At 39.6% G+C, this 19,847-nt stretch overlaps 1 protein-coding gene across 1 annotated transcript in view; it reads right to left on the reverse strand.

Annotated features, from left to right (window-relative positions):
- Positions 1 to 1,996: 1,996 nt before the first annotated feature.
- Positions 1,997 to 19,847, reverse strand: part of ENPP2 (ectonucleotide pyrophosphatase/phosphodiesterase 2) — a gene marked incomplete at its 5' end in the record, with an annotated part of 98,368 nt that continues 80,517 nt past the window's right edge. The window contains 7 exon segments of the mRNA XM_081111666.1: positions 1,997 to 2,594; positions 7,960 to 8,116; positions 10,094 to 10,226; positions 13,562 to 13,639; positions 14,491 to 14,626; positions 15,788 to 15,924; positions 17,259 to 17,333. Coding sequence (XP_080967792.1) covers positions 2,424 to 2,594; positions 7,960 to 8,116; positions 10,094 to 10,226; positions 13,562 to 13,639; positions 14,491 to 14,626; positions 15,788 to 15,924; positions 17,259 to 17,333 — 887 coding nt within the window. The 3' untranslated portion in view covers positions 1,997 to 2,423.

Consider the following 19,847-nt stretch of genomic DNA (forward strand, 5'->3'; position numbering starts at 1 on the left):
TGCTCTCTCCTCCCAATGTACTTCTGTAGCTGTATCCCAAACATCAGTTTTTCTCTTAGCACTTTCATGATTGCTCTCGTATCCCTGTAGCATCTGTTCTACTTTCGTTGTAATGCATTTTTGACACAATGTCTTCCTTCTTAAATTTTCATAGAAATGTAAAGCCCACTTCACTGATCATAAAAAGGGAAACTATTAAAATTAGCACAATGTAAACAAAACAATATGCTGTTCTCTTTTCTTTAAAAAAGGGGGGGGGGATTAGAACTGTTATAGACATGGCAACACTGTGAGTCTTTCCCCATGACACAATCAGAAGGACAGAAATGTTTGAATGACTTCCTTACTCTGTGATTCATTATTATTTAAAGGCATGAATGTTCATTTAAAATCACCCCACCTACCATCCGGACCCTTCTGTCATTGTGTATTATTAGAACTTTTTACTTGACACTTATTAGAATCTACCTTGGTTGGTCAATTATACTTTTACTAGGGGCCCGGTGCACGAAATTCGTGCACTGGGTGTGGGGGTGGGGGGGGGGGAGAGTGTCCCTCAGCCCAGCCTGCCCCCTCTCACATACTGGGAGCCCTCAGGCGTTGACCCCCATCACCCTCCGATCGCCTGATCGGCCCCTTGCCCAGGCCTGACGCCTCCGCCAGAGGTGTCAGGCTTGGACAGGGGACCCCCATCTCCCCCCGATCACTGGCTCTGGCCCCCGCCCAGGCCTGAGGCCTCTGGCCCAGGAATCATGCCTGGGCAGGGGACTCCCATCTCCCTCTGATCGCTTGCTCCACCCCCCCGCCCAAGCCTGACGCCTCTGACCCAGGCTTCAGGCCTGGGCAAGGGGACCATCATATCCCCCCAATCCCCGGCTCCACCCCCCACCCAGGCCTGATGCCTCAGCCAGAGGAGTTGACCCTCATCACCCTCCGATCACCAATCACCGGATCGGCCCCTTGACCAGGCCTGAGGCCTCCGGCAGAGGTGTCAGGCCTGGGCAGGGGACCCCCAGCTCCCCGCGGTTGCAGGCTCCGCCCCTGCCCAGGCCTAACGCCTCTGGCCTAGGCGTCTGGCCCAGGCAGTGGGGACCTGCAGTGGCAGCGGGGGGCGCCGCGATTGTGGGCTTCGCTTTAGGCCCAGGCAAGGGACCCCTAGCTCCTGGGACTGCCAGCTTCGACCGTGCCCAGCTCCCATCGCTGGCTCCACCCCTACTTCCTGCTATCACTGGCCAGGGCGGAAAAGGCGCCTGATTCTCCGATCATTGCTGGGGGGCAGGGCAAAGGCGGCCCCAGGGGCAGGGGAAAGGCGGCCGCCTTTGCCCTGCCCCCCAGCTCTTAGCTCCCCCCTGGGTTTCAGATCACTGTCAGTGGCAGGGGGCTTCTTCCTGCTTTCCCTTTCGCCTCCCTGCATTGTGCCTACATATGCAAATTAGCCGCCATCTTGTTGGCAGTTAACTGCCAATCTTAGTTGGCAGTTAATTTGCATATAGCCCTGATTAGCCAATGAAAAAGGTATCGCCGTACACCAATTACCATTTTTCTCTTTTATTAGTGTAGATGTCTGTATCTCATCCTACTGTCTTAATTCTCTTCATATCCTCTATGATTCTTAAGTTGGTACCTTATATAGAATATATGCTTAATCCAGTCTCAGTTGAGTCTAATACTTAGAGCTTTGAACCAACTTGATCAGAAGAACCTATTCTTCCAAACATCAATGTATTTTAAAAAGAGGTAAGTGAGAAAGGGTATTAAGGAATTTTTCTGGTTTCCTTTTCCCTCTTCCCTTCTGCTTTCCCATAGATATGTACCTAAACTATCTTATACAGGCCACTGTAGCTGAACATCAAACATGCCCCTCTGACTGTGTGAACTACATCCAACTAGGAAGAGGGCCCACCTAATGCAAGAAATGTATACCTTTCATGCATGAACACACCTGCAGCAAACACTCTAGTTCTTAAGTAGAATAAAGGCCAAATAAAACCAGAAAAAAACCTGAATGTGTGATTTATTATATTTAAGATTGGTTTATAAGGTTTAAATATGTCTGTTATCATTAACAGAAATAAATGCAACTTTACAAAATCAGTGTTTCAATACAGTACAGGACTAAATGTAGCAACTGTGCATTGGAAAATTAATATTTCCTCAATGCATGTATCAGATTTGCAGCACCATTTAGAAGCTTCCACTAAAAATCTCTAGCTGCAGTATTTCTTACAAGCTCTACACAGCGCACAAATCTACCTAAATCAAGCATTAGAGAAAAACAGTGGAGTCATTCAGGCGTAATATAAGATTTGGTACAGGATTAAAATACTAACATTTTTTTAATGTCCTGGTTTCAAATTAATAAATACAAAACAATATAAAAATATACACCAGTTGATAAGACGGCACTGCAGATGATCAGAAAGTTAAATCTCGCTCTCATATGTATGCAGGTATGTCTTTAGTGCCAGGATTTCTGAATAGCTGCGGCTGGTCTTTCGGAAGAAATCCAGACTGGTGAGATGTTCAATGTCCCGCACCCGAGCTGTGTGCATCTTGATGAGTTCTTCTACCCATCTCGACTCATCCTCTGAGCTCTGCAATGGAAATAGTATACAATCAGAGTCAGAATTTTCCAGAGGAGGTTCTCCAAATGCTCAGTTTGTCCCGAGTCCACGAATGACCTCTACGCACTTCTGCACCCAGAGCCAGTGTGTTATTCCTTCCTGGCCTCCCCGCCACTCTACCACATTCCTGTCAGTAATGTGCCACAAATACTTGCCCTTGGCTATAAACATTCTCAACAGCAATTAGCTGTGCTAAATAAACGAGACAAGTGGTATGCAAGGGCATTTGACTCAATAGGTTCTCAGAACATAAATCAAAATGAGGAAAACCAAAGATCTTGGAGAATTCAGTAATTTGTCCCCCCACCCCCTCCCTGTCAAATTACAGTGTTGAGCACAGAGCACAAGTCATTGGAGAGCTCCTCTGCCTCCCCAGGAAAGTAAGAAGTTTGTGTCCAATGTACAACATTATGTGTATGCATTCCTAGTCTTTCAGAAGAACTCGCGACATCATCTATTAGACTCTAATGAACTGACATTTGAATAGTGAGTTTGACTTGGAAGCAGCTCAGTTGATACACCTGGCGCTCTGGGGCCCAAGAGACCTAGGGTGGAAGTGTGGCTATACCACTTCCCGGCTGGGAGACTTTGGTTAAACTAGTTGATCTCTCTAGTCCTCAGTTTCTCCCTTGGTTCACAAGGAGAAATGCTTACCTCAGCACTCCCTGGGGGGTAGGAAGAAGAGGAAGGAAGAAAGGGTGGGGAGAGAGTAAGAAAATAGCACCATGGAAAAAAGAAAGAAAATCTCTCTCTGTCTTAGCTACTTGTTTACAATAGCCCCACCAGCACATATATCAGAAGGACCGTCAGATGTCTCACACCAATCAATTTATTTCATGTCTAAGTTGAAAACAAAAAGCAATTCAGGAGAAGCAGTCCTTTATGTTTTAAAAACAACTTATTTCACTTTTGAGGGAAGTTGAGAGCAAGAAGGAAGTCTGAGAGCTCTGAGAATTATGGAGAAACTAGAGGCCTGGTGCATGAAATTCATGCACTGAGGGGGGGAGTGGACCCTCAACCCGGCTCTCAGGGGATGTCCGGGACCCCTGGCTCCTTACCGCCTACCTGCTCACTGCTCCTTATTGCTGCTGTGGAGTCAGGAGAGGCTCCCTCCATCGCCACTGCACTCGCCAGCCATGAGACCAGCTTGTGGCTGAACAGCGCTCCCCCTGTGGGAGCGCACTGACCACCAGGGGGCAGCTCCTGCATTGAGCGTCTGCCCCCTGGTGGTCAGTGTGCGACATAATGATTGGTCGTTCTGCCGTTTGATCAATTTGCATATTAGGCTTTTAGTATATAGGATACCTACTTTCATTGGTAGGCACAAAGCAGGGGAACCTTTGCAAATAAATTTATTCCCAAATGCCCCAGCAGTGCAATGGCTCCCAAAAGTCTTTCTACAAGATGAAGGGTGGCTGTGTGTCCCAGGGCTGAGAATGTTCAGACCTGCCCTCACCCAACTCTTTTACCACTAGTGGGATCAATGAACCAAAGCCCAAGAACCTGCAATGGGTTTTCTCGTAAAGCTCCCACAGCGACCTGGACAGGGAGCTAAGCAGTTTGTGCCAGTGCTAAATATGTATCATGAGGGTGTTGGTTCAGGAAACTGATGCCCGGCCATCCCAGGTGAAATGAAGAAATAGGAAGAAATTGCTTTGCAGACTGGAGGAGTAAGGATTTTAACACTCCATGCCCCACCCTCCTAACCCAAGCTAACCAAGATCTCTGAGATTCACAGCAAAGACCTAAATATAACTCTACCCACAACGGTACTGACCAGTCCTCAGTGCGACCATATAATTAACGAAGTAGGAGGTCTCCAAACCCTGCAGGACCCCCTCCGAGTAAGCAGAGTAAGCATGAAGCTATATTTTGGGAGAATTTTCATATTCAACTCATTTATTTGATTTTCAATGGTCAGTAAGTCTACTTGTTTCTTTGTAAATACAGCCATTTGAATGTGTGGACATGGGTGAAAAGGTTTTTCCTAATTTAAATTTATCAGAATTCAGGGAAAAATCTGTGTTTTGCTATTTCTTTCTTTGGGAAGTGATTTGCCAAATTCATTTGACAGACATTCTCCCCTGGTTCTAACATGCTAAAATCTAGCCTCCAATTAATCATTAGAAAATACTAGCTATGCTAAACATGAAAAAAAAAATGTCTCCTACCTGATTTTAGCAGGCAGTCTACAGAAACATTTGCTGAGGGAGACTCTAATGTGAAATGCAAAACTAATAAAACTCAAATAAAAGTTCATGTGTACCGAGGGAGGGAAGAAGGAAAGGAAAAACTTTAAGAATAAATAACTTAGAACACTAATGCAACCAAAAGCACAATCCATGAACTTGCTTATTGTCTCTATTACTATGAAAATTTACTGTTCACCTGCCTGTTCTCCCTGATTTTATCCCAACTGAGTTTGAATTCAAGCCCTGGCAGTTTTAAGGTGAACCTCAAAGCAAGGACAGGTTTCTATGTGGACAGGGGGTTCTTCAATAAGAAGCTTGCTGGCCATGAGCTCTACAGGAAATACCTCTAAGCTCTATGCAGAGCCAGGAACCAAGAAGGAAAGACCTATGAGAACATTAGTCGATTTCATTTGTCAGATGAAAAATGTGCAGTGACTAAAGAATTGCTTTGACCTGAATTGAAAATGACATTTTCAAACTCTCCCATCACCAAATTCCTCTACTGACAGAGGAACTTGAGCATGAATTCCCTAGGAACCTACATATACCTTAAATTGCCTATTATGAGTCTTAAATGTTCTTTTTAGTTTCCACTTTATCTTAAAAATGCATGTCAATTTTGAATTTCACTCCTCAACCTGTATGTGTTTGTTTTTTTGCAAAAAATTTACCTCCCCACAACAAATTTTTAGTAAATTTGAGATTCAAAGAAAGCATATCCTGTTATACACTCTTCTGGTGGACCATTAGCTACTTTTGTGGTTATAAACAATCAAAATTGAGAAGGTCTAGCTAGCCAATATGTTGATGAGAACTCGCCTCTCTTATAGTTTTCTTGCTTCTCCACTTCCCATCCAATAATTTATAAGATCTTAATGATCCTTTCAGTATAATATTGCTGCCTTCCACCCTTCTTTTTCAATTTCTAAGATCACAACCCCAGCTTAAGTTATTACTTCAATCCCATGAAATGAATCTTGCCAAACGCCATTGAGTACCATGCTTGACACCCTTTCATTCAAATTTATCTCCCTAAAGCAGAGCCTACAATGTTTCTCCTATGCTTAAACATTTTACATTGCTTGTTAACGCCTATGCAATAAGAAAAATTTCTAAGATCCCAAGGTTCCACCAGGAAAATCTGATCAATTTGAAAGAGGATGGGCATTTGGAGTCAGGTCTCAACTCTATAAAGTCCTGCTCTCCTATTGACTAAACAGGGTACCAACTAACATACGTTTCCTTTATTAGCTCTAGGTTTCTCAATAGTTAATAAAAAGGGATTGGGGGAGAGCATATATACCTGCCTCACAGGGTAATTAGATTATTAGAAATAATATATATAGGGTGTCCCAAAAATCATGCAAGATTTGATTCAGTTGAATTGCAAATCTTGCATGATTTTTGGGACACCCTATATATAAAGGGCTTGCACAGGACTTGGCTGGTCACATGTACTCAATAAACGGTACAGCTACTACTGCTGCTAATATGACTATTGTTACTATTTATTTTATTTTAAATTTGATTTTAAACAAGTTTTAAAACCAGATTGCCAGTTAAAAAATGGTCACGAGGCTGTAACATTAAGTGTAGTGAATATAGTCCATAAATTGCAACAGCTAGGTATGGTGTTAGAGGGGTACTAGGCTTAGTGGGATGATCCCTTCATAACATATATACTCAATGTGTAATTGCCATGTTGTACACCTGAAACTAATGTAGTTTGGCTGTTAACTTAAATGAAAAATTAAAAAAAAAAAACCTTACCTCCCACTATTACTCTTATTTCCAATATTCCATATGAACTTAATTAGCTTTCTTGGCCATCATTTCAATTTTCTTTCTTTTTTCCTGAATCCCTTATTTTGCTTTGGATATTCATAGCCTCAATCTTCTCCTATAGTTGAAACCATTGTCCAAAAGCCAGCTTGGCCATGAAGCTGATAATCTCTGTTGAAGCTTTTCTATGGCACTTTGCCTTTTACTATAGCAATTTCTATACCCGTTTCATTTGTCCTCCCCATTTCATTTGCTCTCTCCCACTGAAGGCTGCCTAGGGTAGTGACTGTTGAATAGAGTTCTGTTTCTCCCAGAGTATCTTACACAAGTTAGGAATTTGAGTCATGCTTGTTGACAAAAAAATCCTCTTGAGTAGATTTTATCCCTGCTCTTTATATTACATGAAACAAAAGCATGAAGACTATTACTTCTAAAGTCAGCCTTGGAGCACAGACACTCAATTGCATTAGTGAGACCTGGAATAGCTGTTATTTGTCCCTGAGTGTAGAATCGGTTCAGGGCCAAGAGCATACAGCATGGCTCATGTCTACCTCCCTGGGAAGTTTTCATCATGCCATCCTGCCTCTACATGGAAATAAGAGAGTCAGGAGTCACCTGTCTATTTGAAAATGGGGTGACCCCCTCCCATAACTAGTAGCAAATGAATTCTGATTTGTAAAGAATATATTCCCCTGTGTGTCTTTTTTTTAAAATATATTTTTATTGATTTCAGAGAGGAAGGGAGAGGGATAGAAATATAGAAACATCAATGATGAGAAAGAATCATTGATCAGCTGCCCCCTACTTGCCCCCTACTGGGGATCGAGCCTGCAACCCAGGCATGTGCCCTTGACTGGAATCGAACCTGGGACCCTTCAGTCTACAGGCTGACACTCTATCCACTGAGCCAAACCAGCTAGGGCTCCCCTGTGTGTCTTTTAAAAATGTTTTTATTATGGAAATTTTCAAACACCCATCAAAGTAGAGAGAACTCTTAACTAGTTTCAATAAGTATCAAAATTTTACTACTTTCCTCTTTCTTTTTATAAAATCTGTATGTCTTTTGCAAAACTCAAAGCATTTGGGCACTTTTATCATCTGTCAAACTCAAATACATAAATAGAACTTCATTAAATGCACACACGCACATACACCCACACCCTTACACTGAAAAATAAAAAGCTATTGGAACACAGTTTCCAAGTGTTAAGCAAAATTTGCTTGGATCCTTTCTTCTTTCCACTTGGTTGTATAGTCCAAGTGTCTTATAATAAGTATGTTCTGGTTCAACAGTGGGATATAGATTGAGAAGTAAAGATGAATTATGTAACCACATTCTAAAGAGCTCTCTTTGAACTCACATTGCAGCTCTCTTCATTTTCAGGTCTGTGAGGAAGAATGAAGGAGGAGACAGAGAGGGGGCCATCACATTTGTCTGCAGGCTGAGTGAAATCCAGGCAGCTGGTGAGGATGCTGTAGTAGTGAGTTGGAACGGGAATGGAACTGCCTTCCACGTACCTGAAATAGGAAGATATTTACAACTGCTGTAGTAGCTTTCCTCTTCAAGTGGTGTACCCGCTTATTGCCTAGGTCACTAAAAATATTTCCCACTCAATTGAATTATTTTTTTTCTTCTAAGGAGTAGCCCACTTCTTTATCTCTGAACATAATGTTTTAGCTGCTTCAACTCCCCCTCTCTCAACCTGGCAGAGTAAAAAAGATATTCCAGGAAAATAAAACAGCTTGAATCAAGACTTGATGCTGGACATGATGAATAGAACAATATAGTAGAAAAGTGAGGCTGGATGGGTCAACATATTTCAAATTACGAAGGGTTCTGAGTGCCAAGTTGTGGAGTTTGTGTTAAAAAGGATATATGAAATCTTATGCTAACTAACAAAATAACCTTCTTGATAAAGTAAAATATACTGAACAATGCTTCTCTCCAAGTCAGGAAATGGGGTATATGCCTTTAAAAAAAAAAAAAAAAGCCTGATTAGTCATGTCTGCAATAAATCGCTAACAGCCTTTTGAGCATAATACAAGAACTAGCTTCAGGGAAGGAAGCTGACTCCAGCAACCAGATGTTCTGGCTCTAGGAGACTTGTTCTCAACCATAAAAAGCTTGACCAGTTTTAATATAATCATTGAAATGGATCCTTCTGACTTACGTGTAAAGAACTTTCAACCTTCCCTCCCCCTAATTTCTTTGTTCTGCTTTTCCTCTCCCTCCTGATAAAAACCCCTGCCTGCCTGCACTGAGATGTTAAAATGGGCTTTGGGACAAGAGTCCTCCATTTTCTAAGGTTGCTGGCACTTAAATAAACCACTTTACTTTTTCCAGCACCTGTTTCATGATTTTAGATTTTGTTGTGGCAGGCAGCCAAAACTGCGTTCGCTTACATTACAGCATTATTGTTTAGGCAGTAATACATAACTGAAGGTTTCTGTACTAGGAATAATTATTGTGAAATCCATGTTTCAGGAAGGTAACTTTCATAGTTGTGTAAAATGGGCCAGAGAGAGGACACACTGAAGCTAGGTGTATAATAGTCCTTTCAAGCCACAATAAGATCCTGAACTGGGTACAGAGAACTTACTAGAGGAAATACTAAGGACTGAGTGCTAGTGATAAACCTAGAGGTATTAAAAATCTTTTCCAGTAGAATGAAGTATACAAATCACAATTCCTTACCTGGTGTTCTATTATCCCAATTTTAATCATTTTCAAAATATTGAAAATTATCATTGAACTGATAACATAATTTTGGCTAAAAACTATAACAATAATCAGCAATAAAGTAATTGTACAGTTATGATGAAATATAATGAAAGAATGGAAAGGGAGTAAGATAACTTCAAATTTATTAATTATCCATGTAAAAAGTAGCATTTTCTCTAATTATCTGTAAATCACAATTAAACCTTCTTAATTTTTGTGCTCCTGATTATTTCATGTATGTATAAAATTAAATGACATAGGAATTGTTCTATTTGTATCTTCTTGCCTTCACCACTAGATTATAAGTTCCTTGTGAGCAGAATATTGTTTGTATACTATTATATCCCCAATAACACCACAGAAGGTAGAAACTAGATTCAATGAAAGTCTATATGCAATTTCCTACTGAGATGTGCTAACTCAGAAAATCTAAAAAATTTTAAAAGTCCCCCCAAAAATGAAGATATGTGAAAAGTATCATCTTCCCACAGAAGAGCTGTTGAAGATTGACAAAAAATTTTAAATCTTCAGATCCATTTTCTTTCCTAGAATGGAAAAGTGCATTTATTTACCACAAAACCCAATTTCATGCCAACCACCAATGCCATGCTTAATCAAAGGTCCACAGAACTAAAGAAATCACAAGGAGATTCAAAGAGCAAAAGATTTAAGGGGTATTAGCTCTTCTCCAGTATGTGAATCTTTGAAGAATAGTCTTGAGTGATATATGAGAATTAGAAACACACACACACCAAGTGGAGATGAAAGCTTACTGTTTGATTTTGTCCTGTGTGTCATGTAAGCCATCGTAGTCATAGTCGAAAATGGGTCCACTTATCACATTAACTCCATTCCTTTCTGAAGCATATTTCTTCACCAATACCCTTTGGAAATAATTCCAGACTCCTGTGCAAAGGCAAAATCAGTACTTCATGAATAAAGCTCCTTGCTTTGGCTAAATTCTTTCTAGAGTATATTCTATAAGTCAAATGTCACAAACCAAGGGACAATAGAGCTGAGAAGAATCCATCCTAAAGCATTAGCTGTGTGTGTGTCATTTATCGGCCAGCAAAGAGAAAGATATAGAGACACTGGTAGGGAGTTTAACCCTATCTCAATAACTCAGGGAAGAATTTGCAGATGAAGTGGTTACTGAGTTGAGATCTGAAGGACAACTGGATGTTTCCTAGGCAAAGAGGTGGTGACAGAACATTCCGGGCAGGGGGGATAGTATGTACAAAAGAAGAAATGCAATACTTGTGAGAAATGGAAAAAAAGGCTTTACTCTATTATCTATTCCTTCATAATCTCATAGGCATGCTAGTTCCCCTGTTCATGTCTCCAGCCTCAATAGATTTTCAGATATGCTATCCAACTACCCATCTCATGGTCCACTTGAAAATCTAATAATCATGTAGAGCAAAAATGTATCCAAACAGAATTCTTTATTTTCCTATCTAATCTTGCCCCAATTCTTATCTTCTCCATCATAGTTAATGGCACTCACACCCAGATGTTCAGGTCAAAATCCTCAGAGTCATCCCTGGCTTCTCTCCTTAGTTCATACACATGTGAACAAGACCCAACAGTGTCATCTCTAAAATACATCCCAGTCATCCAATCTAACCACTTCTCACCATTTTCACCCCATCCACCCTGGTCAAAGTTACTAGCCTCTCTTCAATAAACTGCTACAAAAGACTACTTCCTGGGCTCTCTGTAAGAAACTCTCACTTCCCTGTAGCCCATTCTCTATATAGACAGATTCTTTTACACCATAAATCAGGCTGCATCACACTACCCCCTACATGCATTTCTAACACTCCAGATGATTTCTCACTATATATATAATTAGAATAAAATCCCAACTATCCACTGTAGACCCTGCCTACCTCCATGGCTTTGCTTCCTACCTCTTTCCCCTCAGGTACATGGCTTTCTTCCTGTCCCCAACCTTGCCAACTTGTTTCCAATTAAACTTTTGCCTTTGATCTCCTTTTTGCCTGGAAAAGTCATTCCCTGATCCGTGCAAGTCAGGTTTCTTCTCCATTACTCATTTCTTGGTTTCAAGCTCACACTAGAGAGGACTTAATTGTCCACTCTAGCTCCATTTTGCATTACTAGGGGCAGGAAAGGAGAAGGCAAAAGAAGGAAATAAAAGAAGGAAACAGGAAAGGCAAACAATGCATTGGTTCTGAAAAGTTGGATTCAACTTACTACGCTCTATTCCACATGGAGGTGGTAAGGTGCAGGCTGTTATCACTTCTTACCACTCCCATTCAAAAGTACTTGGCCATTTTGCCCACAGAACTTCCACTGCATATGGCATCTCCTGATGCTCTGAGTGGGAAAGAGCAGGCCCTCAGAGCCAAAACACTACAGATAATTATTTGCAATAAACTAAGGAGGACAGTAGGAGAGAAGTTCAAATGTTAACTTAAGCATAAAAACTGGAGAGGCAAATAGGGAAAGAAATAACAATGAGAACAGTCAAAAGGCCAAGCCCACAGAATTGTGGCATATGAGAAAGCCTTTCCCCAGTGAAGAACAGTGAGCCCTCTGTGAAAGGCCTTCTGTCATGCCAGCCTCAGGGTGGTACTAAGTGTTTCCTTTATTACTGCTTGGACAAAAGGCATCAGTAAGAATAAAGAAATCCAGGGAACCATGATTTTTGGAAATTAAATGAAGCTGCATTTCATGTATTATTATGACATATATCAAAATGGGTTTCTGAAACATTTCTCAGTTGGGTTAGAGAACAAACCAGGAAAGCTTTTAAGAGCATACTTTAATTTTTCATGCATAAACAGTGGATTTTACCTTTAAATAAACCTTCATTTAGTACGTAGGGCATCACATCAATATTTTCCCCTCTAAACCACGGTTGGCCATTTCACCAAAGTCAAGTTGGGGAGTCCTGCCACTGTCAATGATACTCTACAATCATTTTTCCCTATGGGTCCTATTTTGAGACTTTATTTCAGCCCTGAGAGTCCTGATACCTCCTTTTCCTATCTTTCCTGTAAGCATATAGGTCTGTTCACTGTAAATGAACTGAACGGAGGTAAAAGCTACTCTACACTGCTTTCTCTATGTTTGAATGCATGCATGGATAAGCAAATGGATGGATAAATGAGAAAATGAATGAATTCTTTGTCATCAGAAATAGAAAATGGATTGTTTTGGCCAATTAAGTCTAATATATATATATATATATATATATATATATATATATATATATTAAGACTTTATACACACACACACACACACACACATACACCATAGAGGTCATGCAATTAAATCTCTTAATTTTACAAATGAGAAGTTAAATGACATCTATATGATCACATAATTAGAGGTCACCCTCCTGGGACTAGAACCCAGTTTCTGGTCCAGGGCTTATTGTGTTTATATCAGTCATATCACTGTCATCCACAAATATTTATGCCATGTGCAAAGAAATAATGAGTGTTCAGAGAAACTAAGATAATTTGCAGAGCTCCAAAAAAACATCTGAATTCAATACTCTGATGATTCAGAAGACAACTAAGCTCTTACTGTGTTTTAGCATCAACATTCAAAATACATGGTCACCATCATCCTGAAAGAGAGAGGTACTCGTAGCTTTTACTGGAACATTCAATAAATATATATAGATGCTGTTGAATGTCGTAGCTTCCAAAATACAGAGAACCCCCTTTTAACCAGCCATATAATCAGCACTGAAGTAGAAAGAACACCAGGTCAAAAGGAAAACACAAACTTGGTTTAGTTCAACTTCTACCATTCATGATCTGGGTCACTTTTTAAAAAAATATGTATTTTTTATTGATTTCAGAAAGGAAGGGAGAGGAAGAGAGAAATAGAAACATTAATGATGAGAGAGAATCATCAATCAGTTGCCTCCTGGGATCGAGCCCGAAACCCAGGCATGTGCCCTGACTGAGAATCAAACCATGATCTTCTGGTTCATAGGTTGATGTTCAACCACTGAGCCAAACCTGCCAGGTGATCTGGGTCACTTCTTGTGACTCAATTTCTTAATTTTAAACAATAGATAAAGAATCTGTTTACCGCTGTTACAGATTCATATTTTGGATTAACAGTAGAGAATTTACATGAAATGTCTTCAAATGTTGCAAAGTTAAACACAAAGGTATTATATAGGTAGAAAAGTTAAGTGGTAAATTTGAAAATATTTTTTCATAAATAATAGTTTACTAGGTAAATATTGGACTTACGTTTGAAAGCAGGGTACATTGGAACCATATTGGTTACAAGGAATGCATCATATTTAGCTTCTGGTGAAGAGCTCAGATCTAAACATTAGAAAAACAAACAGTATCCATTACTTACCAAAACCTACATCAATTTAAAAAATCAATCCTCTAAAATAATCCAAATAGCCTGAAGTGGATGAATCTACTCTTTTATTCCTACTCAATTCTTACTTTATATAGAATTTACTACTTCCCACCCCCAACTCTATCTCTTTCCTTCAGTCAGTAGCTCTCTCTCAAAATTTTTTTATAATGCTTTTTCTTCCTACCTAAGTCTTAGATCTCTTAAATATTGTGAAAAGAAGTCCTTGATTTCAATAGTGTAATTTGTACTTTAAAAAATGTCATCAAGCTAATGAGAGATAATTAAAGGGCTTCATGTATTATTTAAATAACTAGAGGCCCAGTGCACAACATTTGTGCACTGGGGGTGGGGTTGTTCCCTCAGCCCAGCCTGTGCCCTTTAGCAGTCCAGGATGTCCTTGGCACATGCCAAGGTTCCAGCGTCTACCCCCCTTGTGGTCAATGCACGTCATAGCAACCAGTCATTCTGCCATTTGATCAATTTATATATTACCCTTTTATTATATAGGATACTGTCTTAATGATTTACTATTTCACTTTCATATTCCCATTTAATGATATGAGGAGGCACACAGAATATTCCCTTGCAGTTTAGAATTCCCCTGGAGAATAGGATTTGTGAAAGCTGGTCTCTTTTCCGGCCAGTTTTGGAAGTATCCCATAGACGGTCATCCCTTCAGTCTCTTGAGCAGCTCTCCTGAAGAAAAGCTAAAACCACTGAAGTCTTAAATACCAAGTCACACACTCCAGACTCCACATAATTACACCCCTCTAGAATGTCCAGATCCTGATACTTTGTAACTTACAAGGAGGGAAGAGGAATCCATAAGACATCTGTTTATCAGTTTTGTAGGCCAAACAGCTCTGACTGAAACTCGGAGAAACACGAACATCAGGCCGGACACAATTGGTCAGATGCTCGGGGATGCTGGAGACCTCCGCCTGCATGGTGAGTCAGAGGTGGTCAGTAATGTCATCACAAAGACAACATCAAACCAACAGTGCCATGCTGAAACCAGGCTATTCTGTTACAGCAGCATCCAAACCCCTCTAGCTTTTATTGTAGCTCGTATTCTGATATCCTGACTCCTTAAAAATAAAAAAAAGACCTCAGTTTTACATACAGTAAGCCAATAATTTTCAAACACTTATCTATTTAGCAGCAGAACTCTCTTGATAAAGTCTTAACTAAAACAATATATACAGCAGGAGTTCCGCTGTTGAAATAATAAATGGGATTCCACAGACGACAGTTAAAAAATAACACTCAGAGAAATAATATAAACTTGGTCTCTATGCAAAGGAAGACTGCACATGCATATTGTAGTGCCAGAGCAACACACACGCCCACAGTACAAATCAATGAGAAGCTGTGTTTGGGGTAGTGGAAGTGCTCAGTTGTATTTAGAAATTAAAAACATATCCTCAATTGTCAAATAAAAGTGTCTAATTCCTGATATCACAACTGAAACTCCAATATAAAACTTTTATTAAAAAACAAATAGGGCCTGACCAGCAGGCTCAGTGGTTGAGTGTCGACCTATGAACCAGGAGGCCACAGTTTGATTTCCAGTCAAGGCACATGCCAAGGTTCCAGGCTTGATCGCATCATTGATGTTTCTATCTCTCTTTCCCTTTCCCTTCCTCTTTGAAATCATTAAAAAAATATTTTATAAAAAAAACAAATAGGATATTGATAGTGGGGAGGCTGTGTGTATGTAAGGGTGTAGATATATGGGAACTCTCTGTCTTTTCCACTGCATTTTGCTATAAACCTAAAACTACACTAAAAAATAAAGTCTATTAAAACAAACAAATCTTGGTGACTTCTGTAACTATTGGGCAATGACAAGCATAGTAAAAGTAACAAAATAACTAGTATATCCCCTTTAATATTTAACATACTGCTAAGAAATTATTAGAACATTGCATAAAGTCCAGCTCAAAATATCTTGCAATAGATTCAACATAGGCTGTTTTTTTCATCAGAAAAAAAATTAAACTCTTTCCTAAGGCAAAATTCTGTTAAGCAAGTAATTATAATATGAATGCAAGGAATATAATCACATGAAGAATTATATAAAACCCAATTTCCTCAATGACCTGTTTGGAAACAGTGTATGATGTCCAGAGTGGCATTTGGAATATCTCACTATAACCGCTTTCAAAATCTGTATGATATAAGATGTCATATCTAGTCCGATAAAGCACTGCAGGGCGTCCATAGAGGAGGTGTCTCTCTAGGAAAAAAAAATAAACTGTGTTAAACACAAATTAAACTTTACATCATATGTTAAAGAAATATTGGAAGAGTCCAGTTGTCCAAAATTTGCTTGCTTACTTATTAATAACATAGAGCTCCTTCTCCTTAATTGAATCAAGTACTTTCCTAACACTTTGTGGTTTATCTGATTACCTAAGTATGGGTCAAGGCTTACAATTATCAAAACTATTATGCAAGTGCCATATTTACTTTAATGCTTTTTTTTCGGTTGTAAAGGATTTTCATCTGTATAGGAAGGAAACATGGTTAGTGAATTTTGAAATGATTCAGCAGAATGAGCAGTCAATAGGATTGATTTTTGAGGAATTAATTCATTTGACCCCTGAAAAGGCTCATCAAATTAACCAATGATTTAATTAAGAGGAAGGCACCCTTTGATCATTAGTTGCAAACAGCAACTCAAATATGCATGATTTCAGCATAAACAGTGAGTAGTAATGAGCATTTAAAGTAAGCAGCTTCATCACATGGAGGAAAACTCTTTAGGTAAGAACTTAAAGAAACATGTATAGATAAAATAAGTGGGCATTTAGAAGCATCCTTTCAATACAGAAGAGGGGAGGTCATCAGTTACTAAAGAATTCAGTTAAGACCCCAGAATGTAGATCCAGACCTCCAAGGGAAAGCTCTTCTCTTAGGGAAAAATAAGGTCTGAAATCTCACTCTTCCAGGAAGAGATAGCAGTTTCGTGTGAAAACTTTCATTCCACTCCCGCAATAGCTGCCTGGAGCTTGATCTGCCTGGTTTAGATGGGCTGAAGTCAGCACTTCCATAGATTCTTGGAAATTGGGGTCTTACAGACCAAAATATTTAAAGATTGAAGTATTGAGTGTTAGGCAATTCACAATTCCCTAAGCGATCATCAAAAAAAAAAAAAAATTTATGCTTACTTTTATTAGAGAAAACCAGTTCTGGCAGTCACTTATTAAATTATTTATACATGTTGCTTTAATTAAAGTATTGCCCATCTATGCAAGTAACAGAGGAAACTCTTCCTAGAATACTTTGCGAGACCCTCCCCAAGTAGAACTGCTGATTTGAGGCAAAGCGGCCCACAGTTACTGCACAAGCCCATTCTGGGTAGTCTGGCTTCAGCACTGCAGTAAACATAGAAGCTTTTGGTTAAGCAGCTAAATTTGGGGACCCATCCGGAAGAATTAGGACATAATATGATCGTATTATATAAATGAAATATAATGAACAATAACAACAAAAAAGCCAGCAAATCATAACAGTAGTACTTGGGGGCAGTAAACAAAGTCAGACTTTCCTTCAAAACTCAAACCAAACCTTTTCTAGGTTCAAAATTTCCATTAACGTTTTCCTTGTTTTCACTTTTGTTGCCTCTGAATTTCCTGGTTTCAGCTGGAAGCAGAAGTATCAAAATTCTTTGAGAAGCTATTATCTCTTTATCATGCAAATTTTAATGCTTACCAAACACATTCTTCCAAATTCAAATGCAAACCTAGCGTCCAGTCTATTCCATTAAGGGGTGGCAGCAGCCATGTCTCTCCATGGAACACCCCTCCTTAGAGCAGCCACCAAATAATAGTTTTGGACAATCAATAGACTCTACCAACTCTGCCCTCCCCCCCCCCCCGGTCCTCCCCCCAGTCCTTGTCACCTATTGCCATTTTTCAACATGACACTCCATTTCACGAAGGCTGATTTATTTGCAACACTCAGCTCATAATCATTAGGAATGCTATGCTTTTATACATGTGATCCCTTTCTCTCTATCAGGAATAATTTCTCCACCAATCCTGTTATCTATCTACCTTCACGTTTTTTCATTAATATATTCCCTCTCATCAATGAGTACATTTTTTGTGCCAGCCCTCAGGCTACAGAATAGAGATACTAGGCAAAGATAATTAAGATAGAGCTCTTACCCTCAAAAAGCTCACAGTTCAAGGGGAGAGACCAATATGGCACACTATATTAGAGATATCTACAGAGCGTAATGGGAACACAGAGTGTGATGAATGCCATGGATGGGGTGAGGTGGCATCAGTACAGTCCTCACAGAACATAGGAAACAAAGCCAGGTTGACCCCACATCCCAATTTATGCCATTGCCTTGGCATAACTGTTAATAGTGCTTCTTTCCATACTCAAAAGTGGATGACAAATAATATGGTCACATTGTTCAGCCCTCGTGGAAGAGACATGAGAAAGAGGGGAAGTGGAGGGTACAAAAAGGGAAGAGGCATCTTAAGATTTACTTTCTCCTGAAAGATTCCCCAGTTAAGTTACTCCATCTCTTCTGCTCCGCATGTAAAGACTCAATTTTTTTCAGAAATGTGTGCTGCAGAGCTTCCAAAATATGCACAACTGCAATTTTTGGCACACAGCTGAAGCACAAATATATCATATGGACTACTTTTTTCTCAGTTGTTAACTGGGCAAATATGTCATGAAGAAAAAAAACAATGTGGTGGTTTCAACAGTTTTCTAAAATCCAACCAAGAAACACAAACTTTAAAATCCAGAATCAAAATTTAGATTTTTCCTTTTCCAGTTTATCAGTTTCAAAGAACCACAGATTCTTGGTCACAGCCTGACTCTGCTACTCTGGTAAGCCACCCATTGCATTTCTGTTTAGCAAATGTCCCTAACGTGAGCCATAAAGAGTGAGACTGAATCTCAGTTTTTGGACACATAAACTCTTCATTTTGAGACCAGCTACCTGGAGACACATCCAAGAGCCTCTGCTTTGGAAATATATTTGTTGTGATTTTTTTATAGGGATATAGCACAGTCCATATCTTCCTAGGCTAGGTCCCTACTCCATGAAATTTCAGACAGAGCCTTCATACCACACCCCAGTTCCCTGTTTACAATAGTCTCTGGCATTTTGGGTACATGCCAAGGTTCTCCCTCAGATACCACTTGGCAAAATACTATGAGTCAAATCTTTTTAAGTGGTGTGGACTTCCCCAGTGCTCATTCTTCTTGTCTTCCAAAATTTGGCAACCTAGACTTGATCTTGTGTTTCTTCTCCTTCCTCAGCTTCCTGATTCATAGTCTCAGGCATTAGCTGGCTAATTTAAGAGCCACATGAAAATTCCTCCTTTTTGTGATTTTTAAAACATCCACAATAATGTACTTCTACATTTTACCACAAAATCTCTACCCACGATCTTTGTTTTTCCTGCCTCCCTTTCTCCTCCTTGCCTTGCAAGGGCCTACTATCCTTTACTACCATGTCAACCTCCTCTGGGATTAGATTCAATGCCTCTATTCATGTCTTCTTCTTGCTTACCTCAGCCCTTAAGACACTACATTGTAATTCATTAACCGGCTAAATCTCACAATAAAATAAGAAGAAGAACAAGAATATCATTTTATTCATTTTGTTTATTATCTCTCTAACTCCAATAATATCAACCACAAACTATCTTCTTGGTAAATACTTGTTGAATGCTTGTTTTATTTTTTAAAATACTATTCTCTACGACTATAAAGAAGTAGATTTCTAATATGACCTGCCAAACATAACCCCAAGAGATAGACTAAGCAGATGAATTCATCTCCACTTTACTGAGAAAGAACTGGAGATTAATGATTTGCATAAAATAATTCAACTACATAGCAATACCCAGATTCTCTCCTGACAGAGTCTCTTAGAGTAAGAAGAATTTTTCACAGGACAGTATAGGGCCTTTAGTGTCACGTAGAACTAGAGTTAAAACCCATCTCAGCTCCTAATAGCTTTATGATTCTGTAATTTAACCTCCCAAGGTCTCATTTCTCCCTAGGTGTTGCACTGTTTGGTGACAAATATGTAAAGCTAGTCTTGACCCGAAGTAGTTGTAGCTGTAGTAGTTAGAGTTGCAGTTAAAGAAATATTGGTAGGTAAAGGTTATTAAAATTCAA

The sequence above is a fragment of the Myotis nattereri genome (assembly GCF_964212035.1).
Source record: "Myotis nattereri genome assembly, chromosome: 17".
Lineage (NCBI taxonomy): Eukaryota > Metazoa > Chordata > Mammalia > Chiroptera > Vespertilionidae > Myotis > Myotis nattereri.